The 26652-nt window shown below is 43.1% G+C and overlaps 2 protein-coding genes across 2 annotated transcripts in view; one reads left to right on the top strand and one right to left on the bottom strand.

The window, feature by feature from the left end:
- Nucleotides 1-26652, bottom strand: part of LOC142196879 (calpain-13-like) — a 347930-nt gene that overhangs the window by 23344 nt on the left and 297934 nt on the right. The gene's annotated exons all lie outside the window — the stretch shown is intronic.
- The window catches only part of LCLAT1 (lysocardiolipin acyltransferase 1), a 66650-nt gene that overhangs the window by 11720 nt on the left and 28278 nt on the right, over nucleotides 1-26652 (top strand). Inside the window, exons 4-5 of the mRNA XM_075267242.1 lie at nucleotides 1784-1930; nucleotides 17811-17927. Of these exons, the coding sequence (XP_075123343.1) occupies nucleotides 1784-1930; nucleotides 17811-17927 (264 nt within the window). The remainder of the gene's footprint in view (nucleotides 1-1783; nucleotides 1931-17810; nucleotides 17928-26652) is intronic.

Below are 26652 nucleotides of genomic sequence, written 5' to 3'. Positions count from 1 at the left end.
CCTGCTGCTACCAGGTACTTCATCACAAAGTAACCCCTCACAGGACCCCACATCAACCAGAGCTCATACTGCATCTGTGCCTCCATTACTGCCCCCTAGGTACAGGAATATAACTACTATAATACTGCTCCAATGTATAATAATATAACTACTATAATACTACTATTGGGTACAAGAATATAACTACTATAATACTACTCATATACAAGAATATAACTACTATAATACTACTATTGGGTACAAGAATATAACTACTATAATACTACCTCCTATGTACAAGAATATAACTACTATAATACTATCTCCTATGTACAAGAATATAACTACTATAATACTACTCCTATGTACAAGAATATAACTACTATAATACTGCCCCTATGTACAAGAATATAGCTACTATAATACTACTCCTATGTACAAGAATATAACTACTATAATACTACTCCTATGTACAAGAATATAACTACTATAATACTACTCCTATGTACAAGAATATAGCTACTATAATACTACTCCTATACACAAGAATATAACTACTATAATACTACTCCTATGTACAAGAATATAACTACTATAATACTGCCCCTATGTACAAGAATATAGCTACTATAATACTACTCCTATACACAAGAATATAACTACTATAATACTACTCCTATGTACAAGAATATAACTACTATAATACTGCCCCTATGTACAAGAATATAACTACTATAATACTGCCCCTATGTACAAGAATATAGCTACTATAACACTGCTCCTATGTACAAGAATATAACTACTATAATACTACTCCTATGTACAAGAATATAACTACTATAATACTATGTGTAAATTTAGGACTCCGTATATTTATGTGTTTATACAGGTAGTAGTGTTTCTAGATTTTGAGATTTCCCTCTCATCTTCTTCCAGTATTAAAGCGATCCTATCATTAAAAAACAATTTTTTTTGTACCTAATACGTAGGAATATCCTTAAGAAAGGCTATTCTTCTCCTACCTGTCTTCTCTGCACTGCCATTCGGTAGAAAACTGGGTTTTCTTCGGTATGCAAGTGAGTTCTCTCACAGCACTGGGGGCGGTCTCGAGCACTCAAACAGCTCTGAGGGCGGTCCCAATGCTGCGAGAGAAATCTCCAGCACCGACTCTATCTTCACCTAGATTGGCCTCTCCCTGTGTCTTCTTCCGGCGCTGGATTCAAACTTTTAGACATGCTCGGGCAGAGCCAACTGCACATGACCGTGGCCATTTTCTTGTGGGCGCTTACCCCAGCTTACTGTGTAAGCAGCCACAATAAAATGGCCGCTTACACCAGTTTACTGTGTAAGCGGCCACAGGAAAATTGCCGTGAGCATGCACAGTCCGCTCTGCCCTAGCTCCGACGGCAGAGCCGACTGCGCATGTCAAGAAGTTTGAAGCCAGCACCGGAAGAAGACACAGGGAGAGGCCGTTCCAGGCGAAGCTAGTGGCAGCGCTGGAGATTTCTCTCACAGCATTGGGACCGCCCTCAGAGCTGTTTGAGCGCTGGGGCCCGCCCCCAGTGCTGCGAGAAAACTCTTCTGCATACAGAAGAAAACCGGGATTTCTACCGAACGGCAGTGTGGAGAAGACATCTAAAGGTAGGAGAAGAATAGCCTTTCTTAAGGCAATTCCTACGTGTAGGGACAAAAAAATTGCATTTTAAGAATTGAACCTCTTTAAATACCTGACTACAAAGAACAGTAGACTATACCCCTGCTGGTCCGGTGTCCATACTAATCTCTGGTTTCCGTCCTTTTCTAGGTTGGGCCATGCAGGTCGCTGCCTTCATTTTTATACGTCGTAAGTGGGAAGAGGATAAGAGTCACTTTGAAGCCATGTTGGATTATTTCTGTGACATTAAGGAACCTCTCCAACTTCTCATCTTTCCCGAGGGGACTGATCTGACAGGTTAGTAGATTTGTGAATGAAGTGCCAGGATGCCATTTGTCTGTCAGTGACCTCGACCATACCCAGAGGTGACAAACGACTCCTTATATCTCAGGTTCTGAGCTCACATGAGTTTGGATTATCTGCAGTGGATACAATTAGAAGATTCTTTCGTAGAATTTTATTCCAGGATTAGTTCTACCATGGAAGGTATTTCCCACCACTGACACTTTTCCTATATTCAGGGATCAGTGAGTGTTGGGTTTCAGTTTCTGGGACCCCCAGCAGTCATTACAGCAGAGGTCCTAGGGGGCCCCATGGAGCTGTGATCTGTAGGGGTGACCATCACTCCATTCATTTCTATGGGGCTTATCCATCACCCTCAGTTACAGGCGAAACTGGCAAAAAAAAAAAAATATTGATTTTTGTTTTATTTTCTGTTACAAAAAATAATGTTGTAATACCCCAAAACTGCTTGTGCCAAAAGACTTGTAAATCCGTCTATTTATGGCCTAGGCAAAATGGACCGGTCATGAAGTGGTTAATTCGCAGGGACCCACATTCTGATGATAATCGGGGTCCCAGGGATCAGTCACTTCTTATCAATCCCACTAACCCCTTGACTTGACTTTATGACATGTTTGAAACTGCTGTAGTTGGGGTTTAATCAGATTGTCCGGGGTAAAGTGTTCTAGAACATCGGTGCAGCTCGAGAAAAGTCCTGGAGACGGGAGTGGGAGAGGATGCAAGTCTAAGGTCATTGGTAAACCGGAGAGGACGGTTAGGGCGGTAGACAGTGAGGAGGGAGGAGATGTAGGGTGGTCAGGACAGATTATAGAGGAGAGATTAGTAAGAGGAAGAACAACTGGAAGAGAATTGCAATAGTAAAGATGAGCGAGAATCAGAACAGCATTGAGGGGTTTTGATGTTTTCATAGTGAGAAAAGAGCAAATTCTAGAGATTCTTTTGAGGTGCAGGTAACAAGAGCGTCTGAGTGTCTGAATATGTGGGGTGAAGGTGAGATCCGAGTCAAATACAACCCCCATATAGCGGGCATGCTGCCTCGGTGTAATAGTAAGACCACAGACAGAAATGGAGATATCAGGGTTAGGTTGGGTAGTGGATGGAGGGAACATAAGAAGTTCAGTTTTTGAAAGATAAAGAGAAGACATGATGTTAGACACAGCAAGGAGACTGAGAGTCTCTAGTGTTGTGTAGTAGTGCAGGGTTGATGTCACGGGATGAGGTATATAGCTGGGGGTCATCAGCAAGATGGAAGCCAAATCTGCTGATGGTTTGTCCAGTATGGGCTGTGTATAGATAGAGAAGAGCAGGGGACCTAGGACCGAAACCTGAGGAACCCCAAAAGATAGGAAAAAAAACTGAGAGAGAGCTCGGAGTCCGTGAGGCCAACAGAGTGTATATAGGATCTCCCATTTCTCTAGATCCCAAATAAATTAGTCCTCCTCGCGACTGGAAATTCCAAATCTACAATCATAGAAAAAAGATTTTCCCGCACGGTGAACGTCATATTGGGGGGAAAAAATAGCAACAGCAACACTACCCTTTTTTTTTTTTTCACCATTTCACTTCTGAAAAAATTGTCAAAAGCCATCAAGGTGTTCAAAATAGTAAAAATATATATACCTTTTGTATCACCGTAATTGTAAATTTTTATTTTTTTTTTATTTTTTTTTATAAGTTTCCTCCCATGCCTTTCTTTTTTTTTTTTTTTTTTTTTTTTTTTTTTTTTTTTTTTTTATAGCTTCCAAGTACATTGTATGGGATATTAAATGTTACCCCATATGAAGCTTAATCTGTCTTGCAAAAAATAAACCTTCATGGGGCAACATTGGTTAGCACTGAAGCCTTGCAGCGCTGGAGTCCTGGGTTTGAATCCCGCCAGGAACAACATCTGCAAGGAGTTTGTATGTTCTCCTTGTGTTTGTGTGGATTTCCTCCCATATTCCAAAGACATACTGATAGGGAAAAAAAAAATGTACATTGTGATCACTATATGGGGCTCACCATCTACATAAAAAAAAGAAAAAAAAAAAGAAAAAAAGCTTCACATTGCTCTGTGAATGGAGAAATAGGGGAGGGGAGTAAAAAAATGAAAATTGGAAAAACTCCTGCAACAGGAAGGGGTTAATCAGTGTAAATTGAAACATTCCTCAACTTTTTGCTCTGTGTTGTCTTCCTGTAAGATCTCTGCTTGCTGATTTTTAACTTGCCGTATCCACAATTGCCTGAATGCAGAGGATTCTGGGTAACGTGACAGTCCCATTCATCACGGCTGCCAAGTTTCGCTGCAAGGTGACCTATAAGTTAAAGGCCTGTATTTATAGGACCACTTGGCTCTCCACCAGTGCCACAGCCGGGCGTAGTCGCATGAGATTCATTTATTTCGCATTATCCAAAACCCTGCGGCTCGGGCACACTATTGGCTTGTAAACATTGCGGAGAGGAGGGAACGAGCCAGGATTCTCCGCTCGCACAGCCAAGTCCATTTACGTAAGTGACAAGTAATCTATAATACCGCTCATTGAGAGGGAAGGAGAAGGATGTCCTGTCTGGGACAAGGAGTGGGAAGATTATCTCACAGGCTCTACGCGACGTCACTGGATTAGGCATCTACCTGTCTCCCGGAATTAGCAGGCAGAGGAGACGCCAACGCAAACAGCGGATTATTAATAGACTCATTATCCATGGTGCCGTCCTATCCTACATTTTTACCGTACCCATGACGCATCGTCTTGTGCTGCCGCAGCAGTTCTGCCCATCACCTAATAGGATCTTACCGTCCGTCTGCTACTGCTTGTATTTATAGACCAGAAAGACTGAAAAATTGGCCTGGTAATCTGTATCCGATAGTATTATGGCTGTGATGGTGTATATTAGTATGTAGACACTGCCGCCATATGCTGTTTGGTTGGGCTGGACACCATCCACCCGGACAACTAGGTTTCGCTCCTTTCCCTTTAAGTACACTGTAGCCAATTGCTTCAGCCAGTGGTGGTTGTATGGCATTGTATGGCGACTTGTCCTTTCTGGCCATTGTAGTCACAGACCCCTCCTGCTGGGCAGAGGCAGAGCAAAATGGCTGTCCATCGACATCTTCCTCTCGGCCATTGAAACTTGGTTCACGTGTGTCTCAGGTGGTGACAAACGCCTACAACGGCCAATGCCCACACGATGTTGCCTCAGTTTTACCCATGACATTTTGAGACCATTGGTCACTTCAGATTGGTGGGACTTTAGACATGGTGATTGTATCAATGTATGCCCAAACCTTCAAGGGTTTAAGTTGAATAACCATTATATTGAAAGCCCTGACAGATGAAGGGAATAGCACTGGTTATTTCATGACCATGGCGCCTCTCATGGAGTGGGATTCACACCAACTGAACAGTCAGTTATTACAGTAGATGTGTTGGAAAGAAGATAAAATGCGCAAGCGTGAGAAGCTGGCAAGGGCCCATTTGTGATGCTGACAAAAGGGACAGCGTATCTCTAGAATGGTAGATCTAGTGTGACTTCCCTGGTATGTTGAGGCTAGTGCCAACCAGAACTGGTCCAAGGAAGGACAACTGGGCAACCAGCAACAGGGTCAAGGGCATTCGAGACTCATTGTTGGGGTGGTGGGAATGCTAGCCTGTCTGGTCTGATCTTCGATCCTACAGAAGAACAACTTTACAGTGGAAAAATTCCGGGACACAAGTCCAATCCATGGAGGCCACACTGGACTGGATTAATAGCATCGTCTTCTGACATCTTGGCCGTAGTCTGACCACAGAACACCTTGACCTTGTGGATTCCAGTCCTCTGGCTAGATGTAATATGTCTATTGGGATTTTTTGAGACAGAAAAATGTCTCAGGTGAAGAACCTTTGTTCATAGGCTGAAGATGGTTATATAATTCTCCACTCTCTCCCTTGTCTAGACCATGTTCACATTACAATGGATTGGGCCATAACATTATTACCATTGACCTTTCTAATTTCTGTAGAACACAACTTGTGATTTGGCTCTCATTGAGCATCCCACATTGAGCATTAGATATACTCATGCCCAGTGAAGATGTGATGCAAGGCCAACCCATGCCCAGTGAAGACGTGATGCAAGGCCCACCCATGCCCAGTGAAGACATGATGCAAGGCCCACCCATGCCCAGTGAAGACATGATGCAAGGCCCACCCATGCCCAGTGAAGACGTGATGCAAGGCCCACCCATGCCCAGTGAAGACGTGATGCAAGGCCCACCCATGCCCAGTGAAGACGTGATGCAAGGCCAACCCATGCTCAATGAAGACGTGATGCAAGGCCCACCCATGCCCAGTGAAGATGTGATGCAAGGGCCACCCATGCCCAGTGAAGACATGGTGCAAGTCCCACCCAAGTGCAGTGAAGACGTTATGGCCAGGCCCACCCATGCCCACCGAAGACGTGATGCAAGGCCAACCCATGCTCAATGAAGACGTGATGCAAGGCCCACCCATGCCCAATGAAGACGTGATGCAAGGCCCACCCATTCCCAGTGAAGACATGATGCAAGGCCTACCCATGCCCATTGAATATATGATGCAAGGCTCACCCATGCCCAGTGAAGACATGATGCAAGGCCCACCCATGCCCAGTGAAGACGTGATGCAAGGCCCACCCATGCCCAGTGAAAATGTAATGCAAGGCCCACCCATGCCCAGTGAATAAAGGCTTCTGGGGTTGTCCTAATGGTCAAACAAATCACCACTTTTTGTTTTGGCAAGTACTGCCAGGAGCCCTATGAATGTTTATGTGGTGTGAACTTTACTAATTTTTGATTCTCACCCAAAATATTTCTTCAAAAATGTCTTTACAATTCTTATTATTTTTGGGATATTTTCTCATGCTTCTGTTAACATCATACGGGGTTGTTCCAAGTGAAACGTCTCAAAGTAGAGTCTAGGAAGCATCTGGGGTTAGAAACAACTTGTCTCGTGTCTTTATCATCCACTTCAAAGGAGGGAAGTTTTTATAAAGCTGCTCCAACCGCATTTGTATCTTCATACATCTCTCAAGTCGTTCCAACACAAACTCGAGAAGATGAAATGTGTGTTTTGTTAAGGCTACTGCCGGGACGTCCTCGGTCCAACAAGATTTCCAGATTTTGTACACACACAATGATTTTGGAGGACAACGGGACCTCTCACCGGTCATGAAGTTACTTGCCAGCTGGCGGTTACTCCTAGAACGCCAAACTGTACATGTTGTCCCAAAATCAGAAAATGGAGGCTGAGGAGCAAATTAAGAAGAAGCAGAGATTGTCCTATGACAGGGACAAAATTGTGTTGATGAACATTTTGCAGATCGACTGTGACCGAGGTAGAAAGAATGAGATTGGCAGGAGGAGAAGAAACATCCGAAAGTCGTCATCCTGTAAATGTCTGCACTTAAGTAAAGATGACAAGTTTATTAATAATGTTTGGCACTAGTCAGGCCGGGGAATGGACATGAGAAATAATTACTTCACGTAAGAATCCTGCAGTAGAATCTCTCAGAGCGAAAGACTTTATCATAAAATATCCCATTATATGTAGCAAAATACAGATAGTATATAAGGGACAATACTATATTAGTTATATTCTTGTACATAGGAGCAGTATTATAGTAGTTATATTCTTGTACATAGGAGCAGTATTATAGTAGTTATATTCTTGTATATAGGAGCAGTATTATAGTAGTTATATTCTTGTACATAGGAGGTAGTATTATAGTAGTTATATTCTTGTACATAGGAGTAGTATTATAGTAGTTATATTCTTGTACATAGGAGTAGTATTATAGTAGTTATATTATTGTACATAGGAGTAGTATTATAGTAGTTATATTCTTGTACATAGGAGTAGTATTATAGTAGTTATATTCTTGTACATAGGTGTAGTATTATAGTAGTTATATTCTTGTACATAGGAGGTAGTATTATAGTAGTTATATCCTTGTACATAGGAGCAGTATTATAGTAGTTATATTCTTGTACATAGGAGCAGTATTATAGTAGTTATATTCTTGTACATAGGAGATAGTATTATAGTAGTTATATTCTTGTACATAGGAGAAGTATTATAGTAGTTATATTCTTGTACATAGGAGTAGTATTATAGTAGTTATATTCTTGTACATAGGAGCAGTATTATAGTAGTTATATTCTTGTACATAGGAGATAGTATTATAGTAGTTATATTCTTGTACATAGGAGTAGTATTATAGTAGTTATATTCTTGTACATAGGAGTAGTATTATAGTAGTTATATTCTTGTACATAGGAGCAGTATTATAGTAGTTATATTCTTGTACATAGGAGTAGTATTATAGTAGTTATATTCTTGTACATAGGAGTAGTATTATAGTAGTTATATTCTTGTACATAGGAGTAGTATTATAGTAGTTATATTCTTGTACATAGGAGAAGTATTATAGTAGTTATATTCTTGTTGTACATAGGAGCAGTATTATAGTAGTTATATTCTTGTTGTACATAGGAGCAGTATTATAGTAGTTATATTCTTGTACATAGGAGATAGTATTATAGTAGTTATATTCTTGTACATAGGGAGCAGTATTATATTAGTTATATTCTTGTACATAGGAGCAGTATTATAGTAGTTATATTCTTGTACATAGGAGCAGTATTATAGTAGTTATATTCTTGTACATAGGAGCAGTATTATAGTAGTTATATTCTTGTGCATAGGAGCAGTATTATAGTAGTTATATTCTTGTACATAGGAGCAGTATTATAGTAGTTATATTCTTGTACATAGGAGCAGTATTATAGTAGTTATATTCTTGTACATAGGAATAGTATTATAGTAGTTCTATTCTTGTACATAGGAGCAGTATTATAGTAGTTATATTCTTGTACATAGGAATAGTATTATAGTAGTTATATTCTTGTACATAGGAGCAGTATTATAGTAGTTATATTCTTGTACATAGGAGCAGTATTATAGTAGTTATATTCTTGTACATAGGGGGCAGTATTATAGTAGTTATATTCTTGTACATAGGAGGTAGTATTATAGTATTTATATTCTTGTACATAGGAGCAGTATTATAGTAGTTATATTCTTGTACATAGGAGTAGTATTATAGTAGTTATATTCTTGTACATAGAAGGTAGTATTATAGTATTTATATTCTTGTACATAGGAGCAGTATTATAGTAGTTATATTCTTGTACATAGGAGCAGTATTATAGTAGTTATATTCTTGTACATAGGAGCAGTATTATAGTAGTTATATTCTTGTACATAGGGGGCAGTATTATAGTAGTTATATTCTTGTACATAGGAGGTAGTATTATAGTATTTATATTCTTGTACATAGGAGCAGTATTATAGTAGTTATATTCTTGTACATAGGAGCAGTATTATAGTAGTTATATTCTTGTACATAGGAGGTAGTATTATAGTAGTTATATTCTTGTACATAGGAGCAGTATTATAGTAGTTATATTCTTGTACATAGGAGCAGTATTATAGTAGTTATATTCTTGTACATAGGAGGTAGTATTATAGTAGTTATATTCTTGTACATAGGGGCAGTATTATAGTAGTTATATTCTTGTACATAGGAGTAGTATTATAGTAGTTATATTCTTGTACATAGGAGTAGTATTATAGTAGTTATATTCTTGTACATATCTATCCATCTCTCTATCTTTCTATCCAGAGCAGTATTATAGCCTCTATAGTTTAGTACTGTTGTATGTATTTGGTAAACAAAACCATGAAGAATTTGGCGTCCAAAAGCTGAGTTACTTACTTGACTCCTCTAATCCATAATACAGTATATGGGCTGTATAGCATTACATTACAGGAGTCTGGTATAGCCCCTTCATTTGCCATATTAGCTCTATAAATGTTATTGTATGTTCTTGTATTTACTGTGGATTTTAATGTATTTTATGGACTTTTTTTCTTATCTGACACATTTAGTTGACAACAACATAGATGAGCTCTATAGATGTAGCCTCACCCTTCAGATTATAATCCCCCTGCTGACCTGGATTAGGGTGATCTCTCCGTTCACAGATGTGACTCTTTCATCTTCAGGGATCAGTATTGTAGGGCCGCGGCTCTGCTAGGCCAGGTCTCTCTGTTCTTATTGTCTAGGGAGTCAAACCTGAACCCGTCACTACCATAGGTCTTTCACTCTTCCTCTTACATAGACTATCCCATATTAAATTTTACACAAAGGATTCATATATGAACCTGTAGACCAACGCTGATCGGGTTTATAAGATAAGATAATACTTTACGTTAGACTACCAAAGAAGAATGCATTGCTTAAGCATACGATGAAACATGGAATTATTGTAGACCACCATGGAATTGAACATGAACCCCCTCTTTTATGCAAGACCATCAAGGACTGGGGCATTATCCTACAAAAAAAAAATCAATAGTGGCCAATGAATTTTGCACAGCGCTACAAAAAAAAAAAAAAAAAAACAAAACCTTCCATGAAATGTATTTTTGCCCCCACAGTTATAAGCGTGACGACTTTACCAGAATCGAGCTATTTTCCTAGAATACTTGAGCAGCGGATCCATTAAAATGCAGCCAAATCTCGAAACGCGTAGGCACTTATCTATTTACAGGCAGGTTACTGTGAGCAGAATGGATTTTTTTCAATGTTAGGACAGAACGACGCGTACCAAGTGGCGGACTGCTTTTAGATCTATAGTGCTTTAATGGTGGCTAAGTGATAATTACTACAGACATGTAAAGTATCGGCTGAGAAATGCGTGACTGTCGGGGTTAGGAGGTGATGTATACACATCAATTATATATATATGTACATAAAGGCCCTCTACATATCTGTACACATAGGAGATGCACTTCAATGGCAATGGCTCTGCCACAACTGTTATTGCACCTGAACCAACAGAATAGTGAGCGCAGCTCTGGAGTATAATACAGGATGTAACTCAGGATCAGTACAGGATAAGTAATGTATATACACGGTGACTGCACCAGCAGAATAGTGAGCGCAGCTCTGGAGTATAATACAGGATGTAACTCAGGATCAGTACAGGATAAGTAATGTATATACACGGTGACTGTACCAGCAGAATAGTGAGCGCAGCTCTGGAGTATAATACAGGATGTAACTCAGGATCAGTACAGGATAAGTAATGTAATGTATGTACACAGTGACTGCACCAGCAGAATAGTGAGTGCAGCTCTGGAGTATAATACAGGATGTAACTCAGGATCAGTACAGGATAAGTAATGTAATATATGTACACAGTGACTGCACCAGCAGAATAGTGAGCGCAGCTCTGGAGTATAATACAGGATGTAACTCAGGATCAGTACAGGATAAGTAATGTAATATATGTACACAGTGACTGCACCAGCAGAATAGTGAGCGCAGCTCTGGAGTATAATACAGGATGTAACTCAGGATCAGTACAGGATAAGTAATGTATGTACACAGTGACTGCACCAGCAGAATAGTGAGCGCAGCTCTGGAGTATAATACAGGATGTAACTCAGGATCAGTACAGGATAAGTAATGTAATATATGTACACAGTGACTGCACCAACAGAATAGTGAGCGCAGCTCTGGAGTATAATACAGGATGTAACTCAGGATCAGTACAGGATAAGTAATGTAATGTATGTACACAGTGACTGCACCAGCAGAATAGTGAGTGCAGCTCTGGAGTATAATACAGGATGTAACTCAGGATCAGTACAGGATAAGTAATGTAATATATGTACACAGTGACTGCACCAGCAGAATAGTGAGCGCAGCTCTGGAGTATAATACAGGATATAACATAGAACTATTTCGGGATCCTGAACAGGACGGTCTCCTGTACTTTCTATATTACCCCTATATACTACAATATTGGATGTTCTCGGACCTCTCAGTAGTAATTCTGTCCTGTTACACGCTGGGAGTATTTTTGGTAATTTGGGGTTTCTTGCTTTATATTTTCTTCTATCACAGTTGCCATTTGCTTTCTCCCTTCCTCGTTCCTTCTGATTCTGCAGATTACATGAATCCCTCGTCTAGACACGACTTCCTCTCCCCGCTGTATATACATATATTATATCTTTCTTCCGGTTGATTTCACTTCTATTTTTAACGTTCTGGATTTAAATTTCAAGTTTCCAAAAAAAATGACTTAGTTCTTTTCATGTTCTTTCTCGATCACTTCCTCTTCATTATTCTGGCCTTGAAAACCTTTCTTTACATCCAGAGGCTGAAATCTCTGCACAACACTAATATACATCTCACAGCTGAGGATTTGTTACAGTTTCATCCAGGTCGATGCAATCCTCTGTGGACTGAACACTCCGGCAGCGGCTGCGCGAGGCTGTACAATGTCGGGAGTCCGGAGCGATGCGATTGTAACAACCCGTCACGTTTGAGAAGTATTGGGGTATGGAGGAATTTGGCGCTGGTTTTGAGGCAGATTCCCAGTCTACGCCGCAAAAATTAGTTGAAACCTTGTCCCCGAGCCCTGCAGTGAATTTTGACCCCATAAACAGAGCCCTGAAATGAATTCTGACCCCCAGTTTGGAACTTTGCAGTAAATTTAGATCTTGGACCTACATGGGGACAGCGTGAACATAGGCCATCTCCTATTCGTGCTCATTGTATAGTGGGGTCTCGATACCCTGCCCCCACCGGTCAGACTCTCTTGTCTTATTCTGCACAATCCCTTTAAGTCCCAGCTGTGTCCCTAGTCCCTGTAATTCGCCGTACAATAAACGCCTTCTCTCCTCTGGAGGATTTTCTTTCCATCATTATTTCTCGGATAATTCTTCTTCCACCTGCGTTACTGCGGCCTTATGAGTAATGACGACGGAAATTCATGGAAAGTTCCAATAACGTAGACAAACGTGAGACATTGGGGAGATTTGTGGAGTAATAAGGCGGCAGAGGACTTCGTGACTCAAGACGCGCTGGCCGGGAGTGAGTAAGCAGTGTACAGAGCAGATCCTTCACCATGTGCTATAATACAATAGATCACCGCTATTTGGTTGTTTCCTGCTCTCCTGCCCCCTCCATACAGAGAGGATCACCCAACTTTCCACAGACCCTGAGAGAAATATAAATCTATACTATTCAGCAATTACATTTCTGCTACTGGTTTGTCTGTAGGAGTGTCAGTCTTTACTGCACTTCTAGTATAAACTTCTTCTTTACAAACTATTCTAATATGGATGGAATAATGTAATCTGTTCCTTTATATATCACTCATTGATCCTGACAATAGAGACCTTAGCTGTTGTAGCCCCATAGTAAGCAACTCGGCTGCTGCAGAACCTCAATATTCACACTTCAGCTGCTACAGCACCTCTTCGGAAAGCAAATGGGAGATTCATTTTCACCATGTATTCCTTGACTGGTATAAAACACCATGAACACAGTTTAAGGTCTGCAGCAGCTGAGGTGTGTATTATGAGGTTCTGCAGCAGCTGAGGTGTGTATTATGAGGTTCTGCAGCAGCTGAGGTGTATATTATGAGGTTCTGCAGCAGCTGAGATGTGTATTATGAGGTTCTGCAGCAGCTGAGGTGTATTATGAGGCGCTGCAGCAGCTGAGGTGTGTATTATGAGGTTCCGCAGCAGCTGAGGTGTGTATTATGAGGTTCTGCAGCAGCTGAGGTGTGTATTATGAGGTTCTGTAACAGCTGAGGTGTGCATTATGATGTTCTGCAGCAGCTGAGGTGTGTATTATGAGGTGCTGCAGCAGCTGAGATGTGCATTATGAGGTTCTGTAACAGCTGAGGTGTGTATTATGAGGTTCTGCAGCAGCTGAGGTGTGCATTATGAGGTTCTGCAGCAGCTGAGGTGTGTATTATGAGGTTCTGTAACAGCTGAGGTGTGTATTATGAGGTTCCGCAGCAGCTGCGGTGTGTATTATGAGGTTCCGCAGCAGCTGCGGTGTGTATTATGAGGTTCTGCAGCAGCTGAGGTGTGCATTATGAGGTTCTGCAGCAGCTGAGGTGTGCATTATGAGGTTCTGCACCAGCAGCTGAGGTGTGTATTATGAGGTTCTGCAGCAACTAGGATGTGTATTATGAGGTTCTGCAGCAGCTGAAGTGTGTATTATGAGGTTCCGCAGCAGCTGAGGTGTGTATTATGAGGTTCTGCAGCAACTAAGATGTGTATTATGAGGTTCTGCAGCAGCTGAGGTGTGTATTATGAGGTTCTGCAGCAGCTGAGGTGTGTATTATGAGGTTCTGTAACAGCTGAGGTGTGTATTATGAGGTTCTGCAGCAGCTGAGGTGTGTATTATGAGGTGCTGCAGCAGCTGAGATGTGTATTATGAGGTTCTGTAACAGCTGAGGTGTGTATTATGAGGTTCTGCAGCAGCTGAGGTGTGCATTATGAGGTTCTGCAGCAGCTGAGGTGTGCATTATGACGTTCTGCAGCAGTTGAGGTGTGTATTATGAGGTTCTGCAGCAGCTGAGGTGTGCATTATGAGGTTCTGCAGCAGTTGAGGTGTGTATTATGAGGTTCTGCAGCAGCTGAGGTGTGTATTATGAGGTTCTGCAGCAGCTGAGGTGTGTATTATGAGGTTCCGCAGCAGCTGAGGTGTGCATTATGAGGTTCCGCAGCAGCTGCGGTGTGTATTATGAGGTTCCGCAGCAGCTGCGGTGTGTATTATGAGGTTCTGCAGCAGCTGAGGTGTGCATTATGAGGTTCTGCAGCAGCTGAGGTGTGTATTATGAGGTTCTGCAGCAGCTGAGGTGTGTATTATGAGGTTCTGCAGCAGCTATGGTGTGTATTATGAGGTTCTGTAACAGCTGAGGTGTGCATTATGATGTTCTGCAGCAGCTGAGGTGTGTATTATGAGGTGCTGCAGCAGCTGAGATGTGCATTATGAGGTTCTGTAACAGCTGAGGTGTGTATTATGAGGTTCTGCAGCAGCTGAGGTGTGCATTATGAGGTTCTGCAGCAGCTGAGGTGTGTATTATGAGGTTCTGTAACAGCTGAGGTGTGTATTATGAGGTTCCGCAGCAGCTGCGGTGTGTATTATGAGGTTCCGCAGCAGCTGCGGTGTGTATTATGAGGTTCTGCAGCAGCTGAGGTGTGCATTATGAGGTTCTGCAGCAGCTGAGGTGTGCATTATGAGGTTCTGCACCAGCAGCTGAGGTGTGTATTATGAGGTTCTGCAGCAACTAGGATGTGTATTATGAGGTTCTGCAGCAGCTGAAGTGTGTATTATGAGGTTCCGCAGCAGCTGAGGTGTGTATTATGAGGTTCTGCAGCAACTAAGATGTGTATTATGAGGTTCTGCAGCAGCTGAGGTGTGTATTATGAGGTTCTGCAGCAGCTGAGGTGTGTATTATGAGGTTCTGTAACAGCTGAGGTGTGTATTATGAGGTTCTGCAGCAGCTGAGGTGTGTATTATGAGGTGCTGCAGCAGCTGAGATGTGTATTATGAGGTTCTGTAACAGCTGAGGTGTGTATTATGAGGTTCTGCAGCAGCTGAGGTGTGTATTATGAGGTTCTGCAGCAGCTGAGGTGTGCATTATGACGTTCTGCAGCAGTTGAGGTGTGTATTATGAGGTTCTGCAGCAGCTGAGGTGTGCATTATGACGTTCTGCAGCAGTTGAGGTGTGTATTATGAGGTTCTGCAGCAGCTGAGGTGTGCATTATGAGGTTCTGCAGCAGTTGAGGTGTGTATTATGAGGTTCTGCAGCAGCTGAGGTGTGTATTATGAGGTTCTGCAGCAGCTGAGGTGTGTATTATGAGGTTCCGCAGCAGCTGAGGTGTGCATTATGAGGTTCCGCAGCAGCTGCGGTGTGTATTATGAGGTTTCGCAGCAGCTGCGGTGTGTATTATGAGGTTCTGCAGCAGCTGAGGTGTGCATTATGAGGTTCTGCAGCAGCTGAGGTGTGTATTATGAGGTTCTGCAGCAGCTGAGGTGTGTATTATGAGGTTCTGCAGCAGCTATGGTGTGTATTATGAGGTTCTGTAACAGCTGAGGTGTGCATTATGATGTTCTGCAGCAGCTGAGGTGTGTATTATGAGGTGCTGCAGCAGCTGAGATGTGTATTATGAGGTTCTGTAACAGCTGAGGTGTGTATTATGAGGTTCTGCAGCAGCTGAGGTGTGCATTATGAGGTTCTGCAGCAGCTGAGGTGTGCATTATGAGGTTCTGCAGCAGCTGAGGTGTGTATTATGAGGTTCTGCAGCAGCTGAGGTGTGCATTATGAGGTTCTGCAGCAGTTGAGGTGTGTATTATGAGGTTCTGCAGCAGCTGAGGTGTGTATTATGAGGTTCTGTAACAGCTGAGGTGTGTATTATGAGGTTCTGCAGCAACTAAGATGTGTATTATGAGGTTCTGCAGCAACTAAGATGTGTATTATGAGGTTCTGCAGCAGCTGAGGTGTGTATTATGAGGTTCTGCAGCAGCTGAGGTGTGTATTATGAGGTTCTGCAGCAGCTGAGGTGTGTATTATGAGGTTCTGCAGCAGCTGAGGTGTGTATTATGAGGTTCTGCAGCAACTAAGATGTGTATTATGAGGTTCTGCAGCAGCTGAGGTGTGTATTATGAGGTTCTGCAGCAGCTGAGGTGTGTATTATGAGGTTCTGCAGCAGCTGAGGTGTGCATTATGAGGTTCCGCAGCAGCTGCGGTGTGTATTATGAGGTTCTGCAGCATCTGGGGCACGGAAATGATTATATAATTTACAAACATGTCAACGGAAAGTTGTCATGGAATATATGAAGTTTGTCTCGCTCTTTATTACTTGCCTGGTTGGATCCGACGCCGCATCTCCGTGTTGGACAAGGACAAGCGTTTTCCGTTGTTTCGCGGCTGTTGGCACAATCTGCCATTAATCACCATAGTACGGTTATCGACATTATGCCAGTAGCAAACTGCAGCATTGTGCACGTCATAAGATGCAACCCACTGCTTCTCATGAATGAGCGAATTAGCTACTGACCTTTGTTGTGTTCCGGAGCCGAACCTGCCAAACAAGAACATGCTGAATGAAAGGGCGCAGTAATCCGGAACAAATCATAGCGCTAGGACGCAATATTCTGTTATTGTAGAGCTCTCGGCTTGGCTAACACAATCTAATGGGTAAAGTAGAGTTTCGGGCTCTTCTCCATCTCTGAACAATATTTTGTAGTTTACAAAAAGTGTATGGTGTTACATTACATTACTTATCCTGTATTATACCCCAGAGCTGCGCTCACTATTCTGCTGGTACAGTCACTGTGTACATACATTACATTACTTATCCTGTATTATACTCCAGAGCTGCGCTCACTATTCTGCTGGTACAGTCACTGTATACATACATTACATTACTTATCCTGTACTGATCCTGAGTTACATTCTGTATTATACTCCAGAGCTGCGCTCACTATTCTGCTGGTACAGTCACTGGGTACATACATTACATTACTTATCCTGTACTGATCCTGAGTTACATCCTGTATTATACTCCAGAGCTGCGCTCACTATTCTGCTGGTGCAGTCACTGTGTACATACATTACATTACTTATCCTGTATTATACTCCAGAGCTGTGCTCACAATTCTGCTGGTACAGTCACTGTGTACATACATTACATTACTTATCCTGTACTGATCCTGAGTTACATCCTGTATTATACTCCAGAGCTGCGCTCACTATTCTGCTGGTACAGCCATTGTGTACATACATTACATTACATTACATTACATTACATTACAGCTCTGGAGTATAATACAGGATGTAACTCAGGATCAGTACAGGATAAGTAATGTAATATATGTACACAGGGACTGTACCAGCAGAATAGTGAGCGCAGCTCTGGAGTATAACGCAGGATGTTAAGTTTGGGTAATTAATGTTGAACTGATAAGAATTAACTCCAGTTTTCTTTTCTTTCAGAAAACACTAAAGCTCGCAGCCATGATTTTGCTGAGAAGAACGCTCTGGAGAAGTATGACTACGTCCTGCACCCTCGTACTACGGGTTTTACTTTTATTGTGCACCGTCTTAGAGAAGGTACGTGTCTCCTATACATGACACTGTGACCAGAAGTATTTGGGATCTTGGTAATCTGGGTGGTTTCGTTGTCCACTCGATACATTTGTTGTTGTTGATCAGTTGATGAGATGGTGGGAATGGTGTCAGCAGCACAGAGTATTAGAGGAGGTAATTTGGCTCTCCTTGTGAGTCTCCCTGACATTGGAAGTAGATATAGTATAAGACGATGGTTTTTTGTTCTGCTATCTTTATAGTGATGCTGAGGTTTTTTTTGTAGACTGGTGACAATTGTAACAAACTCTCAGCTGTGACAAATCTTAGATTTGTTCTCGTTTTCAATATCTAGATGTCGACAAGTTACAAAGGAGGAATTGAAGGGCAATGGGGCAGATTTCTCGAGACTGGTGTATTCTACGCCGGCCTTATAGGGTCTGACAGGCATAGGGAACAGAGGCTTCGACTTCTTCATTATCGAATATGTCGTCTCTGGCCCACTCGGCTCTTCTCACATTCGCACAGTGGGGCAGGGAAAGCGCCTTACGGGGACAAACAACGTCCCGCAATCTCACGTGTCCCTCTTCGCCAGCCTCTGGTTGATAAATCTCCCCCATAGTTTATGGGAAAGTTTCCGACCTAGAGGTTTGTTTTGCTCGTGAATTACTTGGTCTCACATTGGACACAATGTACCCGGGACTCGTCCAGATAAATCGAGGGGCGGAGGGTACGGGGTCAAATGGAAGAGCCGTAAATTTCCATCTCAGGTTAGAGGTGGCCCAAACACAAGACCCTCGTCCTCAGGACGTCTCCAATCTCCAAGGGGGAAGATGTAAAAATAAAAGCCGGCCGCCTGTTTTCCTCACAGTCAGCCCAGGGATCGTGTTTACATGCTTCAGCAGAAAATCTTTGTTTCAATGACAACTTTCATCCCTCGGTGGCTTTCGTGTGAATTAATTTTGGTTCTTGGCAGTCGCCGATCCTCGGGGGAGAGTAGAACCGAGCGGCGAACATTATTTTATTCTAAAAATAGGACGGCAAATATAGTCGCAGGAATGAAATCTGCTTTCTAAGTCTGCAAAAATAAAAGCGTCCGGATGGAGCGGTGACTGCGATATATTACACAGAGCGCTCGAGGTGGATTAGCTGCGTAATGGGAACATAAATCTCCCGGGATCCGAGGTGACGGGGAAGAGAATAGAGGATGTCCGCCATTATCTGATGGATGTGATGTTATGGGCCGGGGATAGGCCAAAGGGGCTGTAGGAAGGTGCAAGTCCCGTGACCTGTAGAGGGCGACTCGTCCTGCTAGAACAATCGGCATTGCCCGCTGGAAAGATTTCATAGAGAGGTGACCCCCAGCATTAGCCTCAGGGGGGTTATAACCAAATATTACTGATTATACGACCTCTAGGGGTATATATGTGTGTCTCCGGTATATAGGTGTATCTGCCGTCGTTGATGACCACTGAATCCCTCAGCCCTTCTGAGGACTAGGCGTTCACCACCGATAGCAGTGATGATGAACCTTTTGGAGACCAAGTGCCCAAACTGCAACCCAAAACTCTCTCTATATGAACAACTTTGTACTGCATTTGGTATAATTTTGAACAATTAATGTGCACTATTACATTGCACAAATCTGTTTTATCGTGACCCTGCAGTGTTATTATGATCTGTCCTAGTATCACATATAAAACAGACACTGTGTGATATAAATAGTGAAGGGCTCCCACACGGTATAATCTGCTTCACAGTGACTTCCACCCAGTATAATCTGCTCCACAGTGGCTCCCACACAGTATAATCTGCTCCCCAGTGGCTCCCACACAGTATAATCTGCTCCACTGTGGCTCCAACGTGGTATAATCTGCTCCACAGTGGCCCCCACACAGTATAATCTGCTCCACAGTGGCCCCCACACAGTATAATCTGCTCCACAGTGGCCCCCACACAGTATAATCTGCTCCACAGTGGCCCCCACACAGTATAATCTGCTCCACAGTGGCCCCCACACAGTACAATCTGCTCCACAGTGGCCCCCACACAGTATAATCTGTTCCACAGTGGCTCCTACACTGTATAATCTGCTCCACTGTGGCTCCCACACGGTATAATCTGCTTCACAGTGACTTCCACCCAGTATAATCTGCTCCACAGTGGCTCCCACACAGTATAATCTGCTCCCCAGTGGCTCCCACACAGTATAATCTGCTCCACTGTGGCTCCAACGTGGTATAATCTGCTCCACAGTGGCCCCCACACAGTATAATCTGCTCCACAGTGGCCCCCACACAGTATAATCTGCTCCACAGTGGCCCCCACACAGTATAATCTGCTCCACAGTGGCCCCCACACAGTATAATCTGCTCCACAGTGGCCCCCACACAGTATAATCTGCTCCACAGTGGCCCCCACACAGTACAATCTGCTCCACAGTGGCCCCCACACAGTATAATCTGTTCCACAGTGGCTCCTACACTGTATAATCTGCTCCACTGTGGCTCCCACACAGTATAATCTGCTCCACAGCGGCCCCCACACAGTATAATCTGCTCCACAGTGGCCCCCACACTGTATAATCTGCTCCACAGTGGCCCCCACACAGTATAATCTGCTCCACAGTGGCCCCCACACAGTACAATCTGCTCCACAGCGGCCCCCACACAGTATAATCTGCTCCACAGATGGGTGCCCACAGAGAGGGCTCTGAGTGCCACAAGTTCGTCATCACTGACTTATAGTATAGGAGTAATGGGGGCCATACCCCATAGTTAAATAAGGACCAGTGCGTCAAAGTAGTAAAAGAGGAGTGGGCTAAATTTTATATGAACTTACGCCTTCTGTGCAAACCATTGGGGTCTTTGTATGACAAGCGTCATGTGTGTAAGGAGAAAAGGTATTTATGAGCGGTAAAGCTGTGCCGAAATCTACACCCCTTATTGTTAAAAGGACTCATGCCTTAAAAAAAAATAAAAAAGTCTGTCTTCTACCGCAGGGTAGGTAAGGGTCTGACTGCTGAGGGGGGTGACAAAGGCAGCCGAATCCCTGGGGAGCGCATTATCCTTCAGAGATAACCGTGTGCATACTTCACTCTGATATCTCGCCATCTTAACCATTTCATGACCAGGCCGTTTTTCCTGGTTCGGAACCAGACACACTTTTGGTAATTTTGTTTTCTATTCAGGTTATTTAAATTTTTTGCGGCTTATATGTAATTTTTTTTGGAATATCTACGTTGTGTAGTCCCTCTGTTATTCCTCCTGAAAACATACAAGTAAATGAACAACTGGGCGTTACCACTTGAAGGAGTGTCACTACCTACCCTGACCTTGAAAAGACTGTGCGAGGACATGCTCCATTGTCATGGGGGGAAGTTAACACCCAGTTGTCTATTCATTCACACTTTTCTAGGAGGGGCGAGAGGCAGTAACAGGAAGGATTGCGATGTACGGTGGCGTCACCGTTGGTGGGTGGTCTTGGATTGGAGCAGGTAGACATGGACGACCTACCTACTTAGTATATTGGGTACTGACACTAATAGCACCAATTTCTCAGGAACAGTGGGGGCTTTTAGAGGACTATATGGCTGCCAGAGTGGGAAGGAGACTTACTGGGGACTATATAGAGGGGGAAGGAGGACTATCGTTATTAATGTCCGTTGCCGTCATCCTTCGTAGGATGTCATTAACTGTAGCAGGGTAATGGAGACAGGCGGAGACCCTTCCCCGGGTGCACACCATGTCTGTGATATACTATTTGAGTATATAACATATAAATCTACAGACCTTCACCTAGACATGAATGGCTTGCAGTTTGCCAGTAGGGTTGAGTTTGGGCACATTATAGATTGGGTTATGCTGAGATCTGACCATACCAACGTCCGCTACCACTAGACCCCCCCTATGTGTATTTCTGTAGTATGGCCCCCAATAAAGTGATATTTTATTGTCAGGCTGAGGAGGGGTCTCCCTAAATATCACTATCAAGGACCTGGTGCAGTCACTGAGATCAATAGATGATCCATAGATCTGTATAGCAGCTGATCATTGGGGTCCCTGCACTCCCTAAAACCATTTAGTTCTCAGGAAATACACCAAAAACATCAGGGGTTGTAATACACTGTAACAAGTCAGAGTCGGCACCTGTCATACCGGATATACTACTGGTAGTATACATCCCCAAAACACCGCATCAGAATAATAGAATATACAGTAATTAGTCGCCTAATTGTTTTATTCCACAGTGCCCTCTAGTGTTCACAAGTTGTACTAACATGTAACCCATTGCTAAAGCATATTTGTATAAGGATAAGCTGTAGTGTGTACATGAGGAGTATCATTATATCTGGTCATTATAGGATATATATTCTGCAGTTTTGGCAGTTTTCCCCTCTGTATGTTGTATTTGTAGCTTGGCTGAGCTGGCGGATGGAGACTAGCTGACCTATACTGCACACAGTAAGTAGAGGAGAATCTGCTGTATAAGTAACTGTCTGTCACCCAGGACAATGCGGGACATGTATAGAGGAGCACTGGTCTGTACTCTTGTGAATACACTGACTTAAGGGGGTTGTGCTGTTATGGACACTTATCCCCTATCTATAGACCCTGCCCTATGGATATCCATATACGTTACCCATCCATAGGAATTGTATAAGGGATCAGTGACCCTATAAATGGGTACCCTAGGCTCGCTGCTCTGCATTGCCAAAGGTTAAGACTGCAAAAAAAAAGTTTGCGAGAGATTTGTGGCATAATTCAGACTGGAACGCGTATCCGTGCTCCTGTCCTGTAGATGTTTCTTTTCCAGAAGTCCTATACCCGGACTATAGCGGAGGTCGTGTATCCTACAACGGTCCAGGTGGTAGCTGTACAGCGGAGGTGGAACGTTTCGGAACATTTACCGAGTGGAAAGTACAACCTGCTCCCAGTTGACGTTGGATTTTCATTTTTCCTACGGCTCAACAGGAAGTAGAAGTCAGGAGGACAGGATATAGTGCGGTATATTTTACAAGGCGGCGCCCTCCGAGACGCACGTAACTGCGGGGAAGGAGGTCAGGACTGCGACATTAAAAGTTTCCAGATGTCACATAGATCCGTACTGGAAAATATTATAGTCAGAAATAATGAGAAATATATAAGGATTGTACAGGAAACCGAAAACCACTCATATACATATATATAGGGATATGGAGCCTGCTGGTATAACCTGGGTATCTCCTGTATATAATATGTATGTCTAGCGGGTATAACCTGGGTATCTCCTGTATATAATTATATATGTACAGCTGGTATAACCTGGGTATCTCCTGTATATAATATATATGTACAGCTGGTATAACCTGGGTATCTCCTGTATATAATATATATGTACAGCTGGTATAACCTGGGTATCTCCTGTATATAATATATATGTACAGCCGGTATAACCTGGGTATCTCCTGTATATAATTCTATATGTACAGCCAATATAACCTGGGTATATACTGTATATAATTATATATGTACAGCTGGTATAACCTGGGTATACACTGTATATAATATATATGTACAGACGGTATAACCTGGGTATCTCCTGTATATAATATATATGTACAGCCGGTATAACCTGGGTATCTCCTGTATATAATTTATATATGTACAGCTGATATAACCTGGGTATACACAAATCAAATCAAAAAAGCTTTATTGGCACGTCCGAATAGATATTTGGCATTGCCAAAGCTAGTAGAGTGGGGGGGGGGAGTTGGACTCGGGTGGGTGGGTGGTGTGGGTGGTTTGGGGTATAACAGTCCATGGAGTCTCATCTTCCTCTTCGTTGGTGACCGTTATGTGGGGAGGTGGGGTGGGGCGGGGCGGTTGGTTTGGGGTATAACAGTCCGTGGAGTCTCATCTTCCTCTTCGTTGGTGACTGCTATATGGGGGGGTGGGGTGAGGTGGGGCGGGTGTATTGGGATAAATATAACAGTCCGTGGAGTCTCATCTTCCTCTTATTTGGTGACAGCTGGACACGTATTGGGCAGCGATCTCCACAGTGGCCTCTTCTTCTCCCAGTAGGATGTAGAGTTTCCTCTTCTCGTCTGCAGATATGAAGTCTGGGATGTGGGCAGAGTGTCTTTGGTAGTAGACGGCCCTCACAGCTGAGTATTTGGTGCAGTGTAGCAGGAAGTGGGTCTCGTCTTCTAGGGCCCCCTGGTCACAGTGCTGGCACAGTCTGGTCTCCCGTGGCTTGATGGTCTGTCTGTATCGCCCCGTCTCTATCTCTAGGTTGTGGGCGCTCAGTCTGTACCGGCTCAGGGTCTGTCTGTGCTTGGGGTGGCGTATTCTCTCCAGGTAGGTGGCCATGGTGTAGTCCCTTTGTAGGGATTGGTACACGGTGAGTTTCTTGGAGTTATTTATTTCGTTTCTCCATTCTTCAATGTACCGCTCTCTGTTTGCTTCTGTGGTCGCCTTTATTTCGACCTTGGTTATCATCTGTTGGTGTTTTTGGTTTGGTGGTTGGCTGTTGTTTGGTTGTTGAATGTCTGGTTTGCTCAGGTGGCTTAGCCATGCTTGGTGGTGGTAGGAGTCAGGCTTGCTCCCCTGGATGTGTGCCTGGAAAGCTAGCGCCCTCTTCTGTATGGTGAGCCATAGGGGGAGTCTGCCTAGCTCTGCCCTGCAGGCTATGTTGGTGGTGTTGCGATGGACATGGAGCAGGTATTTGCAGAACTCCAGTTGGAAGTTCTCTGTTGGGCTGGAATCCCACCTTGACTGGTCTGGGTAGGTGGCTGGGCCCCAAACCTCGCTGCCATAGAGAAGGATCGGGGAGATGACTGCGTCAAATATCTTCAGCCAGACCCTCACCGGTGGTTTGAGGTGGTACAGTTGTCTTCTGATGGCGTAGAAGGTTCTGCAGGCTTTTGCTTTCAGGGTTTCTATTGCTGCTTTGAAGCTTCCTGATTGGCTGAGCTCCAGCCCCAGGTAGGTGTAGCTGTTGGTTTTCTCCAGTGTGGAGCCGTTCAGTGTGAATTGTGGGGTGGTGGAGGCTTTATTGTGGCCCTTCTTCTGAAATACCATGACTTTGGTCTTCTTCTGGTTGATGGGTAGGGCCCATGTGGTGCTGAATTTTTCCAGCACTGACAGGCTTTCTTGGAGGTCTTTCTCGGTGGGGGCCAGGAGTAGGAGGTCATCGGCGTATAGCAGGAACTTCACCTCTCGATTGTTCAGGGTGAGGCCTGGGATTGGTGAGGTCTCCAGGGCTGTAGCCAGTTCATTGATATAGATGTTGAAGAGCGTTGGGCTCAGGCTACAGCCTTGTCTGACCCCTCGGGCCTGTTGGAAGTATGCTGTCCTTTTCCCATTCACCTTCACACTGCACTGGTTTCCGGTGTAGGAGCTCTTGATGACGTCGTACGTTCTTCCTCCTATTCCACTCTCTAGGAGTTTTAGGAGTAGGCCTGGGTGCCATACACTGGGTGCCATACACTGTATATAATTATATATGCACAGCTGGTATAACCTGGGTATCTCCTGTATATAATATGTATGTCTAGCCGGTATAACCTGGGTATCTCCTGTATATAATTATATATGTACAGCTGGTATAACCTGGGTATCTCCTGTATATAATATATATGTACAGCTGGTATAACCTGGGTATCTCCTGTATATACTTATATATGTACAGCTGGTATAACCTGGGTATCTCCTGTATATAATTATATATGTACAGCTGGTATAACCTGGGTATCTCCTGTATATAATATATATGTACAGCCGGTATAACCTGGGTATCTCCTGTATATAATTCTATATGTACAGCCAATATAACCTGGGTATATACTGTATATAATTATATATGTACAGCTTGTATAACCTGGGTATACGCTGTATATAATATATATGTACAGACGGTATAACCTGGGTATCTCCTGTATATAATATATATGTACAGCCGGTATAACCTGGGTATCTCCTGTATATAATTATATATGTACAGCTGATATAACCTGGGTATACACTGTATATAATTATATATGCACAGCTGGTATAACCTGGGTATCTCCTGTATAGAATATATATGTACAGCTGGTATAACCTGGGTATCTCCTGTATAGAATATATATGTACAGCTGGTATAACCTGGGTATCTCCTGTATATAATATATATGTACAGCCAATATAACCTGGGTATATACTGTATATAATATATATGTACAGCTGGTATAACCTGAATATCTCCTGTATAGAATATATATGTACAGCGGGTATAACCTGGGTATCTCCTGTATATAATATATATGTACAGCCGGTATAACCTGGGTATCTCCTCTATATATGTACAGCCGGTATAACCTGGGTATCTCCTGTATATAATATATATGTACAGCGGGTATAACCTGGGTATCTCCTGTATAGAATATATATGTACAGCCGGTATAACCTGGGTATCTCCTCTATATAATATATGTACAGCCGGTATAACCTGGGTATCTCCTGTATATAATATATATATGTACAGCTGGTATAACCTGGGTATCTCCTGTATATAATTCTATATATACAGCCGGTATAACCTGGGTATCTCCTGTATATAATATAGGCACAGCTGGTATAACCTGGGTATCTGGGTATAACCTGGGTATCTCCTGTATATACTCCTGTATATATACACAGCCCATTGATGTATATTCGGTATTATAAGACTGGGTAGCTCGGCAGTGTTATCTTCCCTTGTACCCAGCTGTGAAGGCTGCCGTGTTCTGCCA

The sequence above is a fragment of the Leptodactylus fuscus genome, chromosome 3 (genome assembly GCF_031893055.1).
Source record: "Leptodactylus fuscus isolate aLepFus1 chromosome 3, aLepFus1.hap2, whole genome shotgun sequence".
In the NCBI taxonomy this organism is placed as follows: Eukaryota; Metazoa; Chordata; class Amphibia; order Anura; family Leptodactylidae; genus Leptodactylus; species Leptodactylus fuscus.
The sequence above is the reverse complement of the archived record's forward strand: the minus strand, read 5'-3'. Positions and strand labels throughout refer to the sequence as shown.